We start from the raw sequence: 18,928 nt of genomic DNA, 5'->3' as shown, positions 1-18,928 counted from the left end.
AAGGTCCTTTAATTAGATATAAATACCTACCATTGAAATCAATATTTTAGAAATAACAGAATCATTAGCATTGTTTGTGAATATTGGCTCTAGCCCAAGCTCAAGAAAAAAATTTTAAGTCCTGCTCATGAAGTTATTTTTGTTCTACCTTCCCACTATAGTACCTTGCAAAAGTATTTACACTCCTGACCAATTATTACATATTACTGAATTACGAATGTTGCACTGAAATTTTACTCATTTGTAAAGTGATTGTGTCCTCATTCGAATAAAGTAATTAGAATCTGCATTGGGTCCTCTTTCATCTGTGTAACCTGGCAGCTTAATAAGCAAAAATATTTCCAAACAAAAATCAATGTCACTTCACAATAAATTTTCAACACATTAAAATACATTACAGAACAGAATACACCTTTTGTAAGATAATTGGTCAGGTGTCTAAATACTTTTGCAAGATAATGAATTAAGTTTGTTAGTTGCACAGATCTGGAGGATTCATGTGCATAGAGCGTTTCGATGAATTGGGATTTTTGGTTGTTTTGGTTTCCTTTCTCTTTCTTCATCAAGCTCCAACATAGCACTGATTCTGACTCGCTTTCTAGACCTGCTGGATGCCACTTGCTGCTCCTGAGGATCTCCCCATATTGAGAGCTTATATAAGATTACTGGGATCACTTAGAAACTAATAATAAATTATGTACAAAATAAACACTGAAAAAATAAAACACACTGACATGTCTTCTGCTAGATCATTCAAAATATATATATTTTTTTAAAAGGAACAGCCATGCTTTTTCTGACAGCGAAGTTAATTCAGAGTTGTTGCTGATTATTGATAATTGCAGCATTAAATTAAATGGTTTTAGCATTAAATGTTATTTAACCTCACCAATTTGCTTCACCAAAAAAAAAATTTTTTATATTAATCATTATGTTTTAATTTATATTTATGCTTGTGGTAATATTGATGTTTTTTTATTTTATTTTGAGCAACAGGGATAAACACCCCCCCCAACCCCCCGCGCGCCCCCCCCGGAAGTTGGTGCCCTACACAAACTGGGTATTCTGTGTATAGTGAGTGCTGGTACTGCCTATTCATCATGGTCATGTTTTTGTCTGCTTGAAAGGACAATACAAATTTTTGTATCTGTATTTGAGCAGTTAAAATACAAATCTCCCATACTGACCACTGGCAATTCAATATGGCACCTCATGGTAAAGAACTCTCTGAGGATCTGATCATTAGAATTGTTGCTCTCTACAAATTTGGCCTAGTCTATAAGAAGATCGGTAACACCCTGAAACTGAGTTACAATACAGTGGCCAAGGTCATACAGAGGTTTTCCAAGTGGGTTCCACTCGAAACAGTTCTCACAAGGGTCGATTAAAGAAGTCGTCGTGCTGTGTCAGGTGCAGAAGCTGCTTAAAAAACAGACATGAGTGCTGCCAGCATTGCTTTAGAGGCTGTAGAAGTGAAAGGGCCGCTCAGACAATACGCTGCCCACTGCAACAAGTTGGTATGTATAGCCTTTGTACCAGAAGGAAGCCTCTTCTGAAGCTGGATCACAAAAAAATCTATAAACAGGTTGCTGAAGACAACCTGTCCAAGAGCATGAATTACCAGAATAATGTCCTGTGATCTGAAGAGACTAAGATAAACTTGTTTGGCTCAGATGGTGTCCAGCATGAGTGGTGATACCCTGGTGAGGAGTACTAAGACTATCTTGCCAACAGTCAAGCATGGTGGTGGTAGCCTTATGGTCTGGGGCTGCATGAGTGCTGCTGGAACTGGGGAGCTGCAGTTTATTAGGGGCAACATGGATTCCAACATGTACTGTGACATCTGAAGCAGAACATGATGCCCTCCCTTCAGAAAATGGGCTAAATGGCAGTTTTCCAACATATAAACCCCAAACACACCACCAAAATGACAACTGCCTTGCTGAGGGTAAACGTGATGGAGTGGCCAAGTATGTCTCCAGACGTGAATCCCATTGAGCACCTGAGGGCATGCTCAAGCGAAAGATAGAAAATCTACATGTGTCTAACATCCAGCAGCTCTGTGATGTCATAATGGAGGAGTGGAAGAGGATCCCAGCAACAACCTGTGCAGGTCTGGTGAAATCCATGCCCAGGAGGATTAGGCAGTGCTAGATATGAATGGTGCTCACACAAAATATTGACACTTTAGACACAGTTTTGACATTTTCTTTTAGGGTTGCCAATTATTTTGACGATAATTGCTGTATGTATCTATACTGCTATGTAAGCTGCACATACTCTAAAGTATATCCAAGTTTCATTTCCATAGTATTATCCAATGGGAATATATAATAAAATGGGTGCTAAAATGTTAGAAGTGTACTTACTTTTGTGAGATACTGTATGTATAACTTCAAAATCTGCCATTCTGTAAAGCTGCTTTGTGTTGATGATTGATGCATTGTTAAAACCGTTAAATAAATAAAAAATTGAAAAGGTATTATTTTAAATTATATATTTATATATCAAAAATGTCTTAAACAATGGAAAACAGTTAATATATGTAATCTTTTAATATAAAATTATATAAATTATCTTTACTTAAATGCATATGGTCCTAGGGTGTTTAACTATACAGCTAGTTTGTTTTTTCGATATCTGTGTTTTTACTGTATGGTAGAAAATAGTGGAGTGAGAACATAAAATTATGATATTCCCATTCTATTAATTTATTCAAGACAAAGCGAATTTTACAAAATATAAATATTTACTATACAACAGCAAGAACTATCTTGTACATACTTTAAACATTCACCCAATAAACTACAAAGATGGTGACTACCCACTGCACAATATTCTACATTCTAAATGTTTTCCAGAGTCTGTGTTGAGAACATTTTCTATCACTAGAACATTTATCAGAGAGCATCATTATTATTATAACCTATACAAAGATTTTAATACCAAGATTTTAAAGACAACAGTCAGGAACACAAACTTGCATTTAAAGCTGCACACATTACAGTTAAAATAAAAAAACAGAATAATAAAATATTACACTGCCATACCAACCAACTTCACTTTAAATACCATTTACATAACGAAATACGATTGACCAGTATGTGCATTCTTTCTCTCTTTTATTTTTTGTCTTATATCTATATATGCAGCTGAACTTTTTTATCTAATCATGCTAACACAATGCAACTACATGGTATGTTTTACCTGGAAACATTCTATTTTTGAAGGTAACATTCTTTCAAGCATTCAAAACAATATCAGATCAGAATTAACATGACTTGTAACATGAAATAAATGACCTAGAATGTAGGCTTAATATTTCTATCTATTTCCACTGCAAATACAGCAAACCATCTCTGATATCTCAGTGGAATGTAAACATGAAAACCAATGCTGTAACAAGTCTCTCTGGGGTAAGTTGTTTAACATTGGTATATTGTGCTGAGATTTTATTAAACCATATGAGTTGGGCTTTGAGCACAAAGCTGTTTATCATCCAAGCAGGACAGTTTAGGAGCTTTTCTTGTGCATTGTCCACCTTTTAATTTATTTAACACCAAGTCTATAAAGAAAAGACTTCAGGGTCATGTCTGTAGATTTTTAGCCTGCAATATTACAACATTCTGCTAAAGGTTTAAAACACCTCCGAAGCATTATGTAGTATTAGAACATATTTGGTCCTTTTTTTCAACAGTGAAAAGTAAGACTTGTTTTTTTAATTTTTGGCTATAAACTATTCATGAAACTAGGCTGTAGATAACATGCTGTCTGACAGTGAGGACTCTTTATACGAAAGCTTCTTTCTTCCTGGCAGAAATTCATTTGTAGGCCCTGGAAGCTCTTCCATTTCTGTGGGGTAGTGGTCTGGACTCTGTCCATTGGAGGTCTCCTTGATTACACTGTAAGTTAACGCCATGCTGTATGTAGCCGGCTTCTGTGAGCTCTGCGGCCTGCAGTGGCACAGCTTGCGGAAGGCAGCACGGAACTTTTGAGACATAGCATTGTAGATAACAGGATTGATGGCGCTGTTCAGGTAAACGCAGAGTCGACAGAAGAGCAAAAACCATTCATCAGAGTAGGGGTATTTTAGGAATGAGTTGACCACCACCAGTGTGCGATAGGGCATCCAGAGCAACGCGAAGAGAATCACAACCACAGCCAGCATCTTTGTCACCTACAACACAAACAAGGAAAGTCTAAATCATGCACAAATTTGCATTTTATGCACTTATCAGGTGACAGCAGTGCAGTGCATAAGCAGGTCAACTGCTTCAGTTAATGTTTACCTTAGACATCCTAATGAGGATAAACACGTTATTTCAATGACTTTGACAGTAGCATGTTTATTAGTGCTGGATGGGCTAGTTTGATTATTTTAGAAACTGCTAATCTTCTAGGATTTTCAGAAGCAAACACTCTTTGTAGAGTTTACACTGTACAAACAAATAGAGCAACGTGTGGAAAAACAAAAACATCCAGCAGGTCTGGGTGGAGTAAAGCCTTGCTAATAAGACCGGTTAGCGTATAATAGCCATAATAGGTTAGGGTAGCAGGAAGGCTATGGAAACTCAAATAACCACTCTTTACAGCCATGCTGATAACAAAATCATAAGAAAACACATAACTCTGTGTTCTGAACTCTATATCAGATGTGGCAAAAGTACACACATCCTTCACTTAAGTAGAAGTACAGATATGCATGTTTTAAAAGACTCTGGTAAAAGTTAAAGCACTGACTACACTTTTTTTTAACTCAAGTTAAAGTAAAGAAGTTTGGGCTCTGACATGTACTTAAGTAAAAAGCAGCCATTACTACTACATGTTTTAGTGTCACGCTGGTAACTGGACCTCACATCATATTAATATATTAATACAAAATATTTTGTTATTTAATGAATGTATCCAGGCTGAACATCCACCATATAGAGCACAAGCAGAGAAAAGATCATGATGATCAGGAATGTCTCTTTTTTTAGTCATGTTTACATCACTTACTTCCTCTGTCCCACGTTATCCCCATACTTTATGTTGCCTTCTGCCTTTATTTTTATTGCTTTGTAAACTAGCCTATGTCTGTGGTGTGTAAGAGCCAGGGAATGATACACCAGTGGTAGATTGAAAATGCCGTGCAATGACGAGTAATAGGTTGATGGGCTGAAAATGTTACTAAAAACTATTTTAGGTTTGACTGTTATTTTGTTACCACACCAAAATTTGGGGTATCATGAAAATGTAGTCCAGGTATTGTGATATGATATTTTGCCCACATTACCCAACCTTTTATAAGTGGTGTTAAAATAACAAATATATCATTAGCATTTACAGTGGAATCAGACATAACCATCTTCTTGACAACCACAAAGATCAGTGGCACAAAATATTTTATGTAGGATTTGCAAAATGACAGGAAAGTGTCTTATTTATTGTGCGTCTTCTGAGAATCATGTAAATGTAAAACTCTTACAGAATATTGTTTTTGTTCCTGCCTCTTGTGTGTGTGTGTGTGTGTGTGTGTGTGTGTGTGTGTGTGTGTGTGTGTGTGTGTGTGTGTGTGTGTGTGTGTGTGTGTGTGTGTGTGTGTGTGTCTAATGGGTGAAGGAGGTGATGTCCAAGTCCTTACTAGCCATCTAAATGTAAACTGTGACAGAACAGGTGCATAAAGGTCAACATAAATACCTTGTAAAATTTCCAATTTAGCTGGTAGACTGTGATAAGCATGGGCAGAGATTACATTTCTCCAATGACAATACAAAAAGGAAGAGGGATGGTGCAAATATTGCACTAAAACATTTTTTGGTGAAAAACAGACATGAAGAGAAAACCCATGTGGTCAAAATAATATCTGTCGAGATAAAACATAGACAATAAGAAATAAATTTTACTTTCTTAAAGGCATGGCCACTTTCGGTTGAACAGGTTGGCAGCTGGAAATCTTGTAATAAGCCTGAGCACCCCAGCTGCTACCTACACTCTGACTATACTTTTTATGATTTGGTATGATTTTCACGATCAGTAATGCAATAATGTAATTACCTTGTCATTCAATTGAATGCCATTATGTTGCCATTCAATTGCACTGTGATATACATTTTAGATTTTACTAATACAATCTAGATATATTTACCCATTTGTGTAACACCCCTTGGTATACTCATATCCGTCTCTGGACATGGCCCTTATGTTACTATTATTGTTTTGCTGTGGTCTCATTGTCATTTTTGCATGCATCTTGTTTTTTTTTTATTTTTTTTATCATTACTCCCCACACTCCTGTTTTTTTTTCATGTATTCACGTAATGTTGCGTTGCGATGCTCGTCATGCTTTCAGTAGTGTGCACAATAGAAAATACGCCTGTAAGAGTGAATATTTTTACATTCTAGTATAAGTTTGGCTTATGTTTTAAAGCACCCCTTTAACACGCTGATTGTTGTGATCACCCTGGAAAGCTTTGACTGGAGTGTTTCCCTTAATCCAATTAATCAGCTAATGAATAGCTCTTCCTCTGTTGGGGTGGGTGTGTTGGAACAGGGAAAACGCCAAAGCGCGTAAAACATGGGATTACTTCGAGGATCAGGGAAAACACAGAAACGCGTGCGCGCACTAGGCGCAAATTTACGCGCGCGTGAGCCTTAAAAAGAAAAGATTATATACATAGTATATGTTATTAAAAATTGTTTCTATTGTCACAGATAAGAACAATAAATGAAAAACCTGTCTCCGCGAAGCCGCTGTGCTTCCAAATGAAGAGTTCTTGGAGTGCTTTTTGCTCTCTGCGCTCGAGCCTTTCCTCTTGGTTTGCGCATTTTCCTTGGGGTCCGACGGCAGAGGGTTGAGAAAGAGGATCCTGGCGATCAGACCGTACAGGATGGAGGCCAGCAGGAGCGGCACCACATAGAACAACGTAAAATCAGTGAAGTATATCGGCTTGTAGAATTTTCTTGGCACCTTGTAGGCGCATATGGTTAAGGTGATGTTGTCGTAGACCTTCTTTTCTATGTCGGACAGACAAAACCACATTACGCAATAAAGACTGGTGAAAGCCCAAACCAGGATGATGATCTTTTTGGCCCTGGAGATTGTGCAAAGAAACTGCGCCTTGATCGGGTGACAGATGGCGATGTACCTCTCCACGGTGAAGGCTGTAATGGAGCAAGAGGACGCATTGATGCCCAGGTACTGCATATATGTTATAGAGAGGCATCCGCCGTAGCCGTAAACCCACTCCCCGAACAGGCTTTCAGTAACGTTAGGTAAACCTGCCGCCGTCAGCACGATGAGGTCTGCGATCGCCAAACTCACCAGGTAGCAGTTGGTGGGAGTCCGCATGTGTTTGGTTGTGAGCACCACTAGGATCACCATCACGTTCCCCACGATCCCGGCGCCGCAAATCATTATCCCCAAGAAAACACTCACCACTTTATACTCGATGCTTTGGTCGGTCCAAACGCCGAGGGTCCGATTATAATTTTCATATAATGTCACATTCTCCATTCTTCACTCCGCTCTTGTCCTTCACAACTTAACAAGATCACCGGTCACCTTTTAAGTCCGGGACACAAGCCATAATCAACAAAGACACAAATGAAAAAAAATGTCTATAAAAGTAGCCAGGTGTTGCGCAAAAACAAATACACACAACCAGTTTGCGGCAAATGTTTCAGCACCTTGTTGTTTCTTTCGCAGATGGTTTGAAGAAGAGTGCACGTACTTGTGAAGGTCCAAAAGTATTTCCAGATATATGTGAAGTGAAGCAGTCCTCTCTGGTGTTTGTCTAAGGTGGAGAGGGCAGTGGTGGTGTATCCGCCCAGAGGCTTTCCTGAGCTCCCCATAAGCCTACACTAATACTAATAGAGCAGGCCGTGCAGTGCGCTGGTGTAGTAGGCAGGAGAGAGAAATGCTTCCACAGCCTACACCACTGCATGGACTCTTTCCAGTGCAATCAGGCTAAGAGCCGCCCAGTTCTTTATAAACTAGCCCAGACTGCAATTTTGCCAGATGAGACCTTCACCAGTCTGAAGCAGCTTTCCAACCGAATTGATGACTGATATCTCCATGGGGTCAGGGAGCATGGGAGCATTAAAGCATACCAGATTCAGCCTTTGTAATACAAGAAGTAGGATGACACACAAACACACACACACACACACACACACACACTCACAGCATGCACTTGTGTTGTTTTTTCTGAAAGTATCACTATGACTCTGCATACCTTACAAATGCCAGCTAATAAGAAACAGTGACACATTATTAACCTAGCATTCTCCCCCAACAACAAACCTGATGTTGAGAGTTTGGTATTTATACTCCTTTAAGTTTCTGTTTTCTTTTCATAAAACCTTAACATCTCCTCACCTTTTCTTTAGTCTATTTTTATTCTACCAATCAATGGTTTACTGATTTTTACATTGAGTTTTCTGAATTACTTTAAACCCATTTCACAGTAACAAAATCAGAGTTTATTTACAGTATCATTAGTGAAGGTAATGATCTTCTCTTGATCCAGTTGCTCCATCTGTTCCAATCTCCAGTTTTGATTTCGGGCCAACATGATCCAAAAGAGCTTCAGTGCAACTTGAAGGGGATTCTACAGGGCTCTTGAACTGCACTTGAGACATGAACACTATGTTTTCCCAGAGATATTCAGTCGACTTGTGCTTGATGACATTAGTTTTAGAGCTATGTTTATTCTGTCACTTTAGAATCCTAAAGGTGTTTGGTTGGGCTGAGATCTGGTGATTGTAAAGACTCCAGAATATGATTTATATCAGTTGCATCCTTATTAAAACATTCAATCAGCCCTCATGTACTGTTAATGTGAATGTTATTATATGAAGAGTATAATATACAAAACTCGCCAAAGCATGTGGTCAAACAATATTAAATAATAGCTTGACATCCACATTAATATTATGTTTTTAAATTAAAATATAGAATATATAATATTAAATCTTATATATTTTAATTTTAAAAACATAATATTAATGTGGATGTCAAGCTATCACAGATGTAGCGAATATAATAAGCAAATAATTGTCTGCCAGAAGACTAAACAAACAAAAACAAAACAAACAATAAAAAAGCAATCAAATCAAATTCAATTCATTCATGGTTTCTTTCACAGACTCAATTTACACAAGTTACAAAAGGGGTTTTGATACTGCCATATATCTACTATATGCTCTACACTATACGATAATATTTTTAGTTATTTGCTATATTTTACTATTGTTCTTATAAAATAAGGCATTTCTACCCAACTAAAATATTACTATACTGTACTGCTTTTATATATATATATATATATAGGATCGAGCCATCCAACAGGGAGGAAGAGAGGAAGACCACAGTGGTGCAGGTAGTTGCAGGTAGTTGGTTTGAAAGAGGCAGATGTGGAGGACAGGGGGTATGGAGACGGATGATCCGCTGTGGCTGTGAGCAAATAGTTGATCAATTTTAGTTGATCAACTATTTAACAATAACCAATTAATGTCAAACACACTAAAGAAGAAGAAGTATAGTTCTAGATACAATTATAAATAAATGATGGGGCGGCATTTAAAACGAACGAGGAGTAAATATAAAACTTTCTATTTATAAAATCAACAAATAACAATGAGTTAGGAGTTTCCTGATGTAATTTTTGACATTAATCTGTCACTGCCCCCTTGTGGACATTTTTTATAGTAACAATCCCTCTTTTACTCAGGTTACTTAATAATACAATGACCAGGACCTATAATGAACTACAGTGCCGGACAGAGAAGACAGAAAGTAGTACGAATGTAAATACATTTATTTCCTCATGTAAAAACTGTCTCTTATAAAAGAACAAAACTCTAATGAGGACTAAATAAATAAATAAAATATATATACGACTTGCACAGATTCAATATGCTGTCTGATAAATAATTACACATACACCTAATTGGGATAAACATTCTGCCCAACAATTCATCTATATAAAAAGTCAATTATTTGCCAGATAAAGCTATGTCTGGTACATGACAGGGTAAACATTTTGTCACCCTGGTTATGCCAGAGCAGTACTGTAGCTTCTACCGAAGATATTATATATGCAGAAATAATTTTTACAGGGATTTGCTGAGATATACAACTTTATTATGTCTCAGAGAAGCTTCCTGCTTGCTAAACATTTCTGCAGAGATTTCCCTTTTTAAAACTGATTTCAGTGAACCCACATATTTTTTATTTCATTTATGTGTTAAAGTTTTTCAAATCCAAGCAAAGGAGTGTCACATGACTTTTTTCAGTTAATAGACTCGATGATGGATTGAAAGGTTGGTGATCTGAATGTGTCATTAATTATAACATGACTTATTTCGTATTCAATAATCTGAGCAAGGCAACAAAAATTTTATCTGATGTTCTCATGTGACCTTATATTTTAAAACAAAGACAAACATCTGTGTGCATCAGATCAGGTCTAACACTGATCTGCAACAGTGCATTTTTTTGTGTTGACTTAAGTAATAATTTGTTTTCAGCCTTACAATATGCTCCATCAAATGCAGTGAATTTTATTGCAGCTAGCTCTAAATACAGACATGTCAGGCATTCCATCACGTTCCATGCCAGCAAGCCACTCAGAACTTGGCAGCATTTATTTCAAGGGTATTTATCTAATTTCACTGGAAAACCAGGCATTGTAATTTTGCTAATGAAAAAGGCTTAATTCCTACATCTGTCCTTGCATGACTACTGTATAGAAAAGCACTCCTTCACAATAAGGCAAAGGAAATAAAGAAACAAAAAGGCTAACCATTATGTTAGAAAGGACTCAAATATTATTTTTATAAATGGAGACATTGAAACAAGCAGTACAATCGAAATATGCAATACATGTTCACCTGCTATTTTTTTCGCTAGATCTGATATATTTAAGATTTTTGCTCATACACAAAATGTGAAAGAGATTAAGCATGCACTAATGGCTAATGGAAGAAGGCAATGATACACACTACAGATATTATATGGGTAGAATTTCTTTTCATGGCATATAAACCGATCAGGCATAACATTTTAACATTATAACATTTATAACATTATGACTGGTGAAGTTTGTTTGTTTATTTATTGTTAGTTAATGCTATACCAGCAGCAGTTGCTTCTTCAATGGCAAGCTCAAGGTTGGCATGATGAGATGACTGTTAAAGTAAATAACACTGATTATCTCTTGATCTGGTACCTGTTAGTGGGTGAGATATATTAGGCAACAAGTGAACATTTTGTCCTCAATGTTGATGTGTTAGAAGAGTTTGAGAGTTTGACAATTTTTGATGGCTGGACAACTGGGTCTCCAAAACTGCAGCTCTTGTGGGATGTTCCCGGTCTTTAGTGGTCAGTATCTACCAAAAGTGCTCCAAAAAAGAACAGCGGTGAACTAGGCAGGTGGTCGTATTGTTATGCCTGACTCGCAGTCATAAAGTAATTCCTGCTTGGTGTACAGTATCTCACAAAAGTGAGTACACCCCTCACATTTCAGGAACCATTTTAGTATTTCTTCTTAAGGGACAATACTATAGAAATTAAACTTGGATATATTTTACATTAGTCAAGGTGCAGCTTGGCAGTACAGATTTACTGTCCTCTGAAAATAACTTAACATACAGCTATAATTGTCTAAATAACTGCCAACAAAAGTAAGTACACTCTAAGTGACATGTCAAAACTGTGCCCAAAGTGTCAGTATTTTGTTTGAGCACCGCTGTTATAAAGCCCAGTCTTTCTTCTGGAATGACGGCCATGCAAACTGACTTGTTGCAGTGTGCAGTGTGTGTTTTTTTATTTTTCTGTTTTGGAACAGCTTCTGCACATGACACACAGCACGAGGACTCAACCTCTTTGATCGACCCTTGCGAGTCCTGTTCTAAGGGGAACCTGTCTTGGAAAACCTCTGTATGCCCCTCTCATTGTATTGGAACTCCGTTTCAGGGTGTTGCTGATATTCTTATAGCCCAGTCCATCTTTGTGGAGGCAACAATTCTAATTCTCAAATTCTCAGAGAGTCTTTACCATAAGGTGCCATGTTGAACATCCAGTGGTCAGTATGAGAGAATTGTACTCAGAGCACCACATTTTCACTGCTCTAATAGAAGATCAAATTTGTATGCAAGAACAAGAACATGATGAATAGGACGTGGCTTTGCATGTTTACACGACTTACAGCTGTTATCACTTAGGGTGAACTAATTTATTTTGCCAGCTATTTTTTTTTTCAGTAATGGCTGTATGGTAAGTTATTTTCAGAGGAAAATAAATCTATACTGCTACATTCTACAATCTGCACATTGACTACTCTAAAATATATCCAAGTTTAATTTCTATAGTAATGTCCTTTAAGAAGATGTACTAAAATGGTTGCTAAAATGTGAGGGGTGTACTAATTTTTGTGAGATACTGTATATGCTTACAACAAGTATATTCAAGTAATTTGATTATCTGTTAAGAACAAAAATGACAGGCAAAAGAAGTGTGGTTTAGACTAAAGCAGCACAATATGGTTTATGCTAGAAAATAATTGCATTTTTAAATAAACTTCAACATTTTATTTTGACACCTTATGTTTTATTGGCAAACAAGTTAAACATTGCACCATCTCAGCTGTAGGGAAATAACAAGTTCAGAACCTTGGACAGTTCTTGCTCTACCTGGAAAGAGCTACAGACAGTGACAAATGTAAATGTAGACATTCCTGTTTATCTTCTTCATCACATGGATATTTACAAATAGTCCTAAAATTGTCTTCCTCAAGTCTTTATATTGACACCAGTGTGGTATGGAAGTACAGTATATTTGCTACTTATATTTTGACTGAGCATTGTCAATTAAACTGGATTGTAACTATAAAGCACCAACTGATGTACTGTTTCAATTCTACTTTGCAGAGGTTTTTATTCACGGCAGATTATACTACACCAACACTTTTTTTTTTTTTTTTTTTTTTTTTTTAAATATCAGGGTTGTGCATTTTTCCATAGTTACATTTGATACATTTTGACTTTCCCACAGCAATGTGTTACTTTAAAAATATACACAAGTCAGTCATGATATATGAGTCTATAATGGTGCATTCCCCAACCTGTTTCTAACCAAAGTGGGCTATCAATCACAAATTGAGTTCCCCAACTCACTCACTGACATATTTTTTGGAAATATATCTGAGCTCATGCCCAAGCATTCATTAGCATCATAATAAAATGAAGTACTGAAAGACTGTAGCAGTGCAAACTCCTATATCATGTTATAATTAAATTCAGACAGCAGAGGGTGAAAACTTTTGTTTAATCACACAAACTGGTGATATCTATCGAATCATGTAATGCATGTATACGTTGCAAAAAAAAAAAAAAAAGAAAGAAAGAAAACTACATATAGAGCTTGTGCACATTTATTTAGAAAGGAAAGCCATCTGTGTGTGTTTAATGCTTGCAAGTATTGCTGTTTAATTTTTTTAAATTACTTTAAATGGCATTCATATACTCAGTTTAACTCTAAGTTAGAAATATAGTACTACGGTCTTACTGTAGTCTTAAACCTGTGTGTCTTATTACATATTGGATGATGATATAATATAATGATTTCAGGGCTACTTTGAATGATTATGTGATAATCCAGCAAGCCTATAATTCACTAGTGACAAATTAAAGAAAACATTTTAAATCATTGCATGTTTTAGTAATGTGTTGGGCCACCACAAGCTGGCAGAAGAGTACACCTTGGCATGGATCCTACCTGTCACTGGAATATATGATATAGGTTTATCACCAGCATTCTTTAGAAAATTATTTCCTCAGTTAGTGTTTTGATGATTGTTGGAGACAGCACTACATAACATGTTAATCCTGAACATCCTATAGATCTGGTGAGTGTAAAGTCTAGAACATATGATATACATCATTTTATTACCCATCAATCATATTTGGTGAGGGCTCATAACCAACAGATGGGGTCAACAACATTGTGGATAAGAGGATAAAGATATTTCAGTAAAAATGAATTTGTATTGATTTGAACTGAGTCCGTACTGTGCCTGCAAACTGCCTCTCACAACATAAGACACTTAAATTTGTGTGTTCATTTGTAGCATCATTTCTTCCTATGCTGGTGATGCACCTCACTTCTCCATCCTATTCTTCCTCCTCCTTCTCCTTCTTCTGCGATCACAGATTTGCAGGGCGTGATTAGAGGAAATGAGGGGTGCCTCTCTATCAGCTCCCCGGAGCAGTGATGACAGAGTCATTTTAAGGTCTGTCTTGATCGCAAAACACCTGCTAGTGCACTGAAATATTCGCTCTCTAAAGATCTAATAAAGCACCACAAAAAAACAAAAAAAAAACATGGAGCATCACTGATGTCATATTTTTAAATAATTCAATATAATGACGTACAAAACATCTCAAATCATTAGTAGCGTTAGAAATTCAACATTCTATGTTTTAAGTCGAATGACTTGTACGTGTTTAATAATTTTATATATATATATATATATATATATATATATATATATATATATATATATATATATATATATATATATATATATATATATATATATATATATATAATTGTAGGCTTTCCTACAATCCTGCCTCTAATACTGTGACAGAAACCTATTTTATATCTTTTGGATTTGTAAAAGTGTCTAATGAATCTTTATAATTGATGACGCAGTCACGTCACCGGAAATGGAGTCACCGGAAATTAATATAACAGTACACGAACTCGTGTACTCGACCTAGGGGACTAAGGAGCTGATTGAGACGCACCCGAGGTGTCGGTAAAAGCCTTGCTAAGCCAAACGACTGATTTGAAGGATGTATGCAGTCATAAAAAGTGATGGGCGGGACTTTATTTTGACGGACACGCGTTAACAGGCTCGGTAACCAATCAGTGTGCCTTATATTCGGTCCTAATGTCAATTGTTCCGGTAAGTGGCGGCGTCCTTGCGGAACAGAAGACTGCGCGGTCTTGAGACGTGCCGGGATGCGACCACGTTTAACTGCGCACAAAGGATTTCCTGAGCAAGTATTACATCTCATTTCTCACACGCAGATTTCTGCACAATGAATATTATGGAGCAGGCTTCTTTATTCTAGCAGTCTGAAATGAACAAACGCTCATGTACAGGCTACTGGTATATAATCTGATGCGACCTTCTTCATTGCTCTGTTTTTTATCGCAAGAGACATTTATTCTCCATCATACATACAATATATTTACAGGAGTGGAGCCTAAACCTCGTTCTGCATATATGCATTTAAAATGGTTATAAATCTTGTTTGTTGTTTGCATAAATTTCCTTCTGACATCACTTCACTCTGATATTATAACCTCGTTCATATTCATAAGTTCAGACATTAGAGTTTAAAGATGTATTAAGAGCTGCTGTTTAAAAAAAACAATAAAAATAAAAAAACACTGGAAATTGTTTTATCAATGTCTGTGACTCTATCTGTGCTGATAGTGTTTAAACACATAGTAGCAGCAGAGGAAGATCTCAGCAAAGCTTCTTCTTTAACCCCAGCACTCATGATTTGTGTTTATAGGTGGTAATGTTGCTGTCTTGATGGAGTGATCTTCCAGCGAGAATCCAATGGCCTCTGTGGAGCTGCTTTACATAGATAAAGAGAGAGAAGACAATCCACTGAAAATCCCCGATCGGGTAATTCAAGAGACAAATTGTCTGCCTGAAGAAACGACCCCCAAGGAACACGAAAGCAGTTTGCATGGGAAAGCGGATGTCGGCGAGCTTCAGCGTCATTCAGCACCAAAGATGACCCCCAGCAAAGGCAAGCACTTTCATCAGGAGAAGGTCAGAGTGTGTTGTGACGAGGAGCTGGAAACGTCTTTCACTTACGTTGATGAAAACGTCAATCTGAGACTGGCCACTCCAGACACAAGCGAGAAAAGCGTCCATGATGGGACGCCTTGTCCTGACTCCCCAAATGAGAACCGCCTTGAATTTTCCTTAATGTCCGACCTGACTTCTGAGAGCTCAGGAAAACCGGTAGATTATGGATTCATCAGTGCCGTCACCTTCCTGGTGACAGGAATAACTTTAGTGATCATATCTTATTCTGTCCCTCGTGACTCGGGAGTAAACCCAGACACCATCTCGGCTCGAGAGATGGAGAGACTCGAGAGCGAGAGTGCAAGGCTCGGGGCGCACCTGGACCGGTGTGTTATTGCTGGGCTCTGCCTTCTCACGTTAGGCGGGGTAGTGCTTTCAACGCTGTTGATGATTTCAATGTGGAAAGGAGAGATGTACAGGAGAAAGGCCTTCTCATATTCCAAGCACTCAGCAAAGTTGTATGGCTCGACTAATTTGAGAACAAAATCCAGCTCTGCTCACTCATCAGCACACAATTTTGTTGAGGAAGACTCTGGTGGTAATCCAAGTTAAATTTTTTTCTCTCTGTAAACCCATGTAGAAGATTGCAGCATACCCCCAAAAAATGCTGCTGCTGTTTTGAAGGACTTTTCCACTGCACACTGGTCCATAATCCAAATAATCTAGAATTAGTCTTGTCTTGGTAAAGCACCTGGGTCACTTTCTCCTCACAAAGCATTTATTTGATAGCAGAGACTTATGGCTTGGCAGCATCATTTCTTTTACAGCACTAATAGTAGCACCAGATCCATTTTTTTTATACATGCCCTGATGAGGGCTTACACAAACTTCTGTTGTACTTGAAATTATCAGACGTTACTACTGAAAATTGCTGTGCCTTAAGGTAATTCTTTGTAGCTAGTGTTTTTTCCCCTCCTTGTGTGATACCACGACAATTCTGTGACAATCCAATTTCACTATACAAACTTATTTATCTTCACTGGTACGTCCCTGTTTGGTATCCGTATTAGAAGGGTAACCAAATTTCTTGTCGGCATTTATTCTGCAAAAAAAAACTTATCTTGAGTAAAAACATCTTGAATGTAGTAAAATGTTTAAAGTATGTGTGGTGTTTCCTATTATAAAACAACCCTAAACCAAATATAAGATTATTAAACATAATTCTAAGCTTTTATATCTCAGGCCTTGTCCTAATGTCAGAGAATTGTGCTTTTTTTTTTTTAAGCCTTTATTTTTTAGAAAGAAGCAATAAATCATTTAGAGAATCCAATAAAAAATACAAAAAACACTTTGAATTTATGTCTAAAAGCAAGTAAAATGATTTGCCAATGGAATAAGAGCCTGTTTTGCTTAAAATTAGTTAAACATGTATACTAATCATGGATTTTTTTTTATTTTTTTTTTATGTACTGTCAAATACTGGTGTCCAGTGGAATTGCATTATTTATCACACATTTTATAGTCTTGTAACAGTCTGTAGGTGTTGTAACTATTTATTTTATTTTTTAAATGTTTTTTTTTTTTAAGATACACTATATAGACAAACGTCTTTGGACACCTGGTCCTAAGACTTGAATGTGCTTTTTGAACATTTCATTCCACATTTAGTCTCTGTCTGATTTTATTAACCTCCACTCTTCTGGGAAGATGTTCTATTCTATTTTGGAGTGTGCTTATGGAGATTTGTGCTTATTCAGCCACAAAGGTGTTAGTAAAGTTAGGTACTTATGTGGGATGAGGAGGCCTGGGGTGCTGTCAGCATTCCAATTCATCCCAAAGGTGTTCAACAGGGTTGAGGTCAGAGATTGGTAGCATGCCACGCAAGATCTTCCTCTCCAATCCATGTAAACCATATCTTCATGGAGATGGCTTTGTGCACAGGGACATTGTCATGCCGGAACGGGTTTTGGGTCCCCTAGTTCAAGTGAAGGAAGAATATAATTCCACCATATGCAAGACATCATACACTTTAACAGTTGTGGTAACATATGGCTGAAGAGGTCAGGCGACCCAATATTTTTTGTCCATACAGTATAAACCCCCCCCCCCCCCCACCCCATAACAATAAAAACAGACAATACTTACTCTGATTTAAATCACACCTTTGCTGCTACTGTCCTGACAATCCTTCTCAAATTTTACTGCGTGAATCGTTTCAATAACACAGTTAAATGTAAATATCTCCAGCTATAATCCTTTCATCATAACTTACCTTCCCAAAAAACATGTGCAAATGAGGGCTAGATTTGGATAGAAATCAAGTAGCAAACCAGTTCCTCTTAATCCAACATGAACACTCGACTCCACAAAGTAGCACAGACACTGGAAATGTATAATCATAGAGTTTGCTGCTTGTGTCTTGCCTTGCTCTAAACTTGTATGCAAATGCTTAGCTAAGATGCAGAAATGTACACACTTGAATCCTAAAAGCATATTCAATAACTTTTAGGGAAACAAACAGCTGCTAAATGTGTGGTCACTGTGAGGGCTTTTTTTTTTCTATTAACTGTGAGTGTTGCTTCTCAATTAACTGAATCATACGAAATATCGTTTAAAGCATGATATCTGACTAATAAAAGAAAAATTAATTGATATACAACTTGCATGCTTATAATGAAGTATTTACTGAATATTGTCATCAGCTGCAATCACAGAATGAAAAAATAAAGAACAATATTTGTGTTTTGTTACCTTTAATAAACTGACTGTATGCTCTTTAATATACAAGATAAATAAACTATGCTGCTGTTATTTTTTCTGTACATCATATACTCATTTTGCCACTATGTACTGGCTTTTACTAGCCAGTTCATTAGCCATATTGTTCACTTCGTAGGTCCACAGTCTAATGCTAATGTCCTTTGCTCAATTTCTCAGCCTGTCAATCAGTTAAAACAGACGGACACTGTAGCACAATCAACAAGAAAAACACTTGAACATTAAACCAAAGCAGTGCCACTGACTTGCTACTGTGTGTGATGCTAGTGTTAGAGTGTTCGACACAGCAGCTATGTATACGAGCACAGTCATCTGATGCCACCGGTCCTGCT

At 37.1% G+C, this 18,928-nt stretch overlaps 2 protein-coding genes across 4 annotated transcripts; one reads left to right on the top strand and one right to left on the bottom strand.

Annotated features, from left to right (window-relative positions):
- Positions 1–2,690: 2,690 nt before the first annotated feature.
- On the bottom strand, positions 2,691–8,087 carry trhra (thyrotropin-releasing hormone receptor a). 2 transcript variants are annotated; one of them, XM_083540689.1, is made up of 3 exons: positions 7,713–8,087; positions 6,716–7,543; positions 2,691–4,177 (listed from the first exon to the last, which is right to left on the bottom strand). In XM_083540689.1, the coding sequence occupies exons 2-3, from the start codon at positions 7,493–7,495 to the stop codon at positions 3,749–3,751; spliced, it is 1,209 nt and encodes a 402-aa protein (XP_083396815.1). In that variant the 5' UTR covers positions 7,496–7,543; positions 7,713–8,087; the 3' UTR covers positions 2,691–3,748. The 2 variants fall into 2 exon arrangements, with proteins under 2 accessions (XP_083396815.1, XP_083396814.1); XM_083540688.1 differs by having other exon boundaries at positions 6,716–8,087.
- Positions 8,088–14,774: 6,687 nt separating this feature from the next.
- On the top strand, positions 14,775–18,629 carry tmem74 (transmembrane protein 74). 2 transcript variants are annotated; one of them, XM_083548851.1, is made up of 2 exons: positions 14,775–15,052; positions 15,574–18,629. In XM_083548851.1, the coding sequence occupies exon 2, from the start codon at positions 15,621–15,623 to the stop codon at positions 16,428–16,430; it is 810 nt and encodes a 269-aa protein (XP_083404977.1). In that variant the 5' UTR covers positions 14,775–15,052; positions 15,574–15,620; the 3' UTR covers positions 16,431–18,629. The 2 variants fall into 2 exon arrangements, with proteins under 2 accessions (XP_083404977.1, XP_083404976.1); XM_083548850.1 differs by having other exon boundaries at positions 14,777–15,048.
- Positions 18,630–18,928: the final 299 nt, after the last annotated feature.

The sequence above is a fragment of the Silurus aristotelis genome (genome assembly GCF_946808225.1).
Source record: "Silurus aristotelis genome assembly, chromosome: 1".
Classification (NCBI taxonomy): Eukaryota; Metazoa; Chordata; class Actinopteri; order Siluriformes; family Siluridae; genus Silurus; species Silurus aristotelis.
This window is presented reverse-complemented; position numbering and strand designations above follow the sequence as displayed.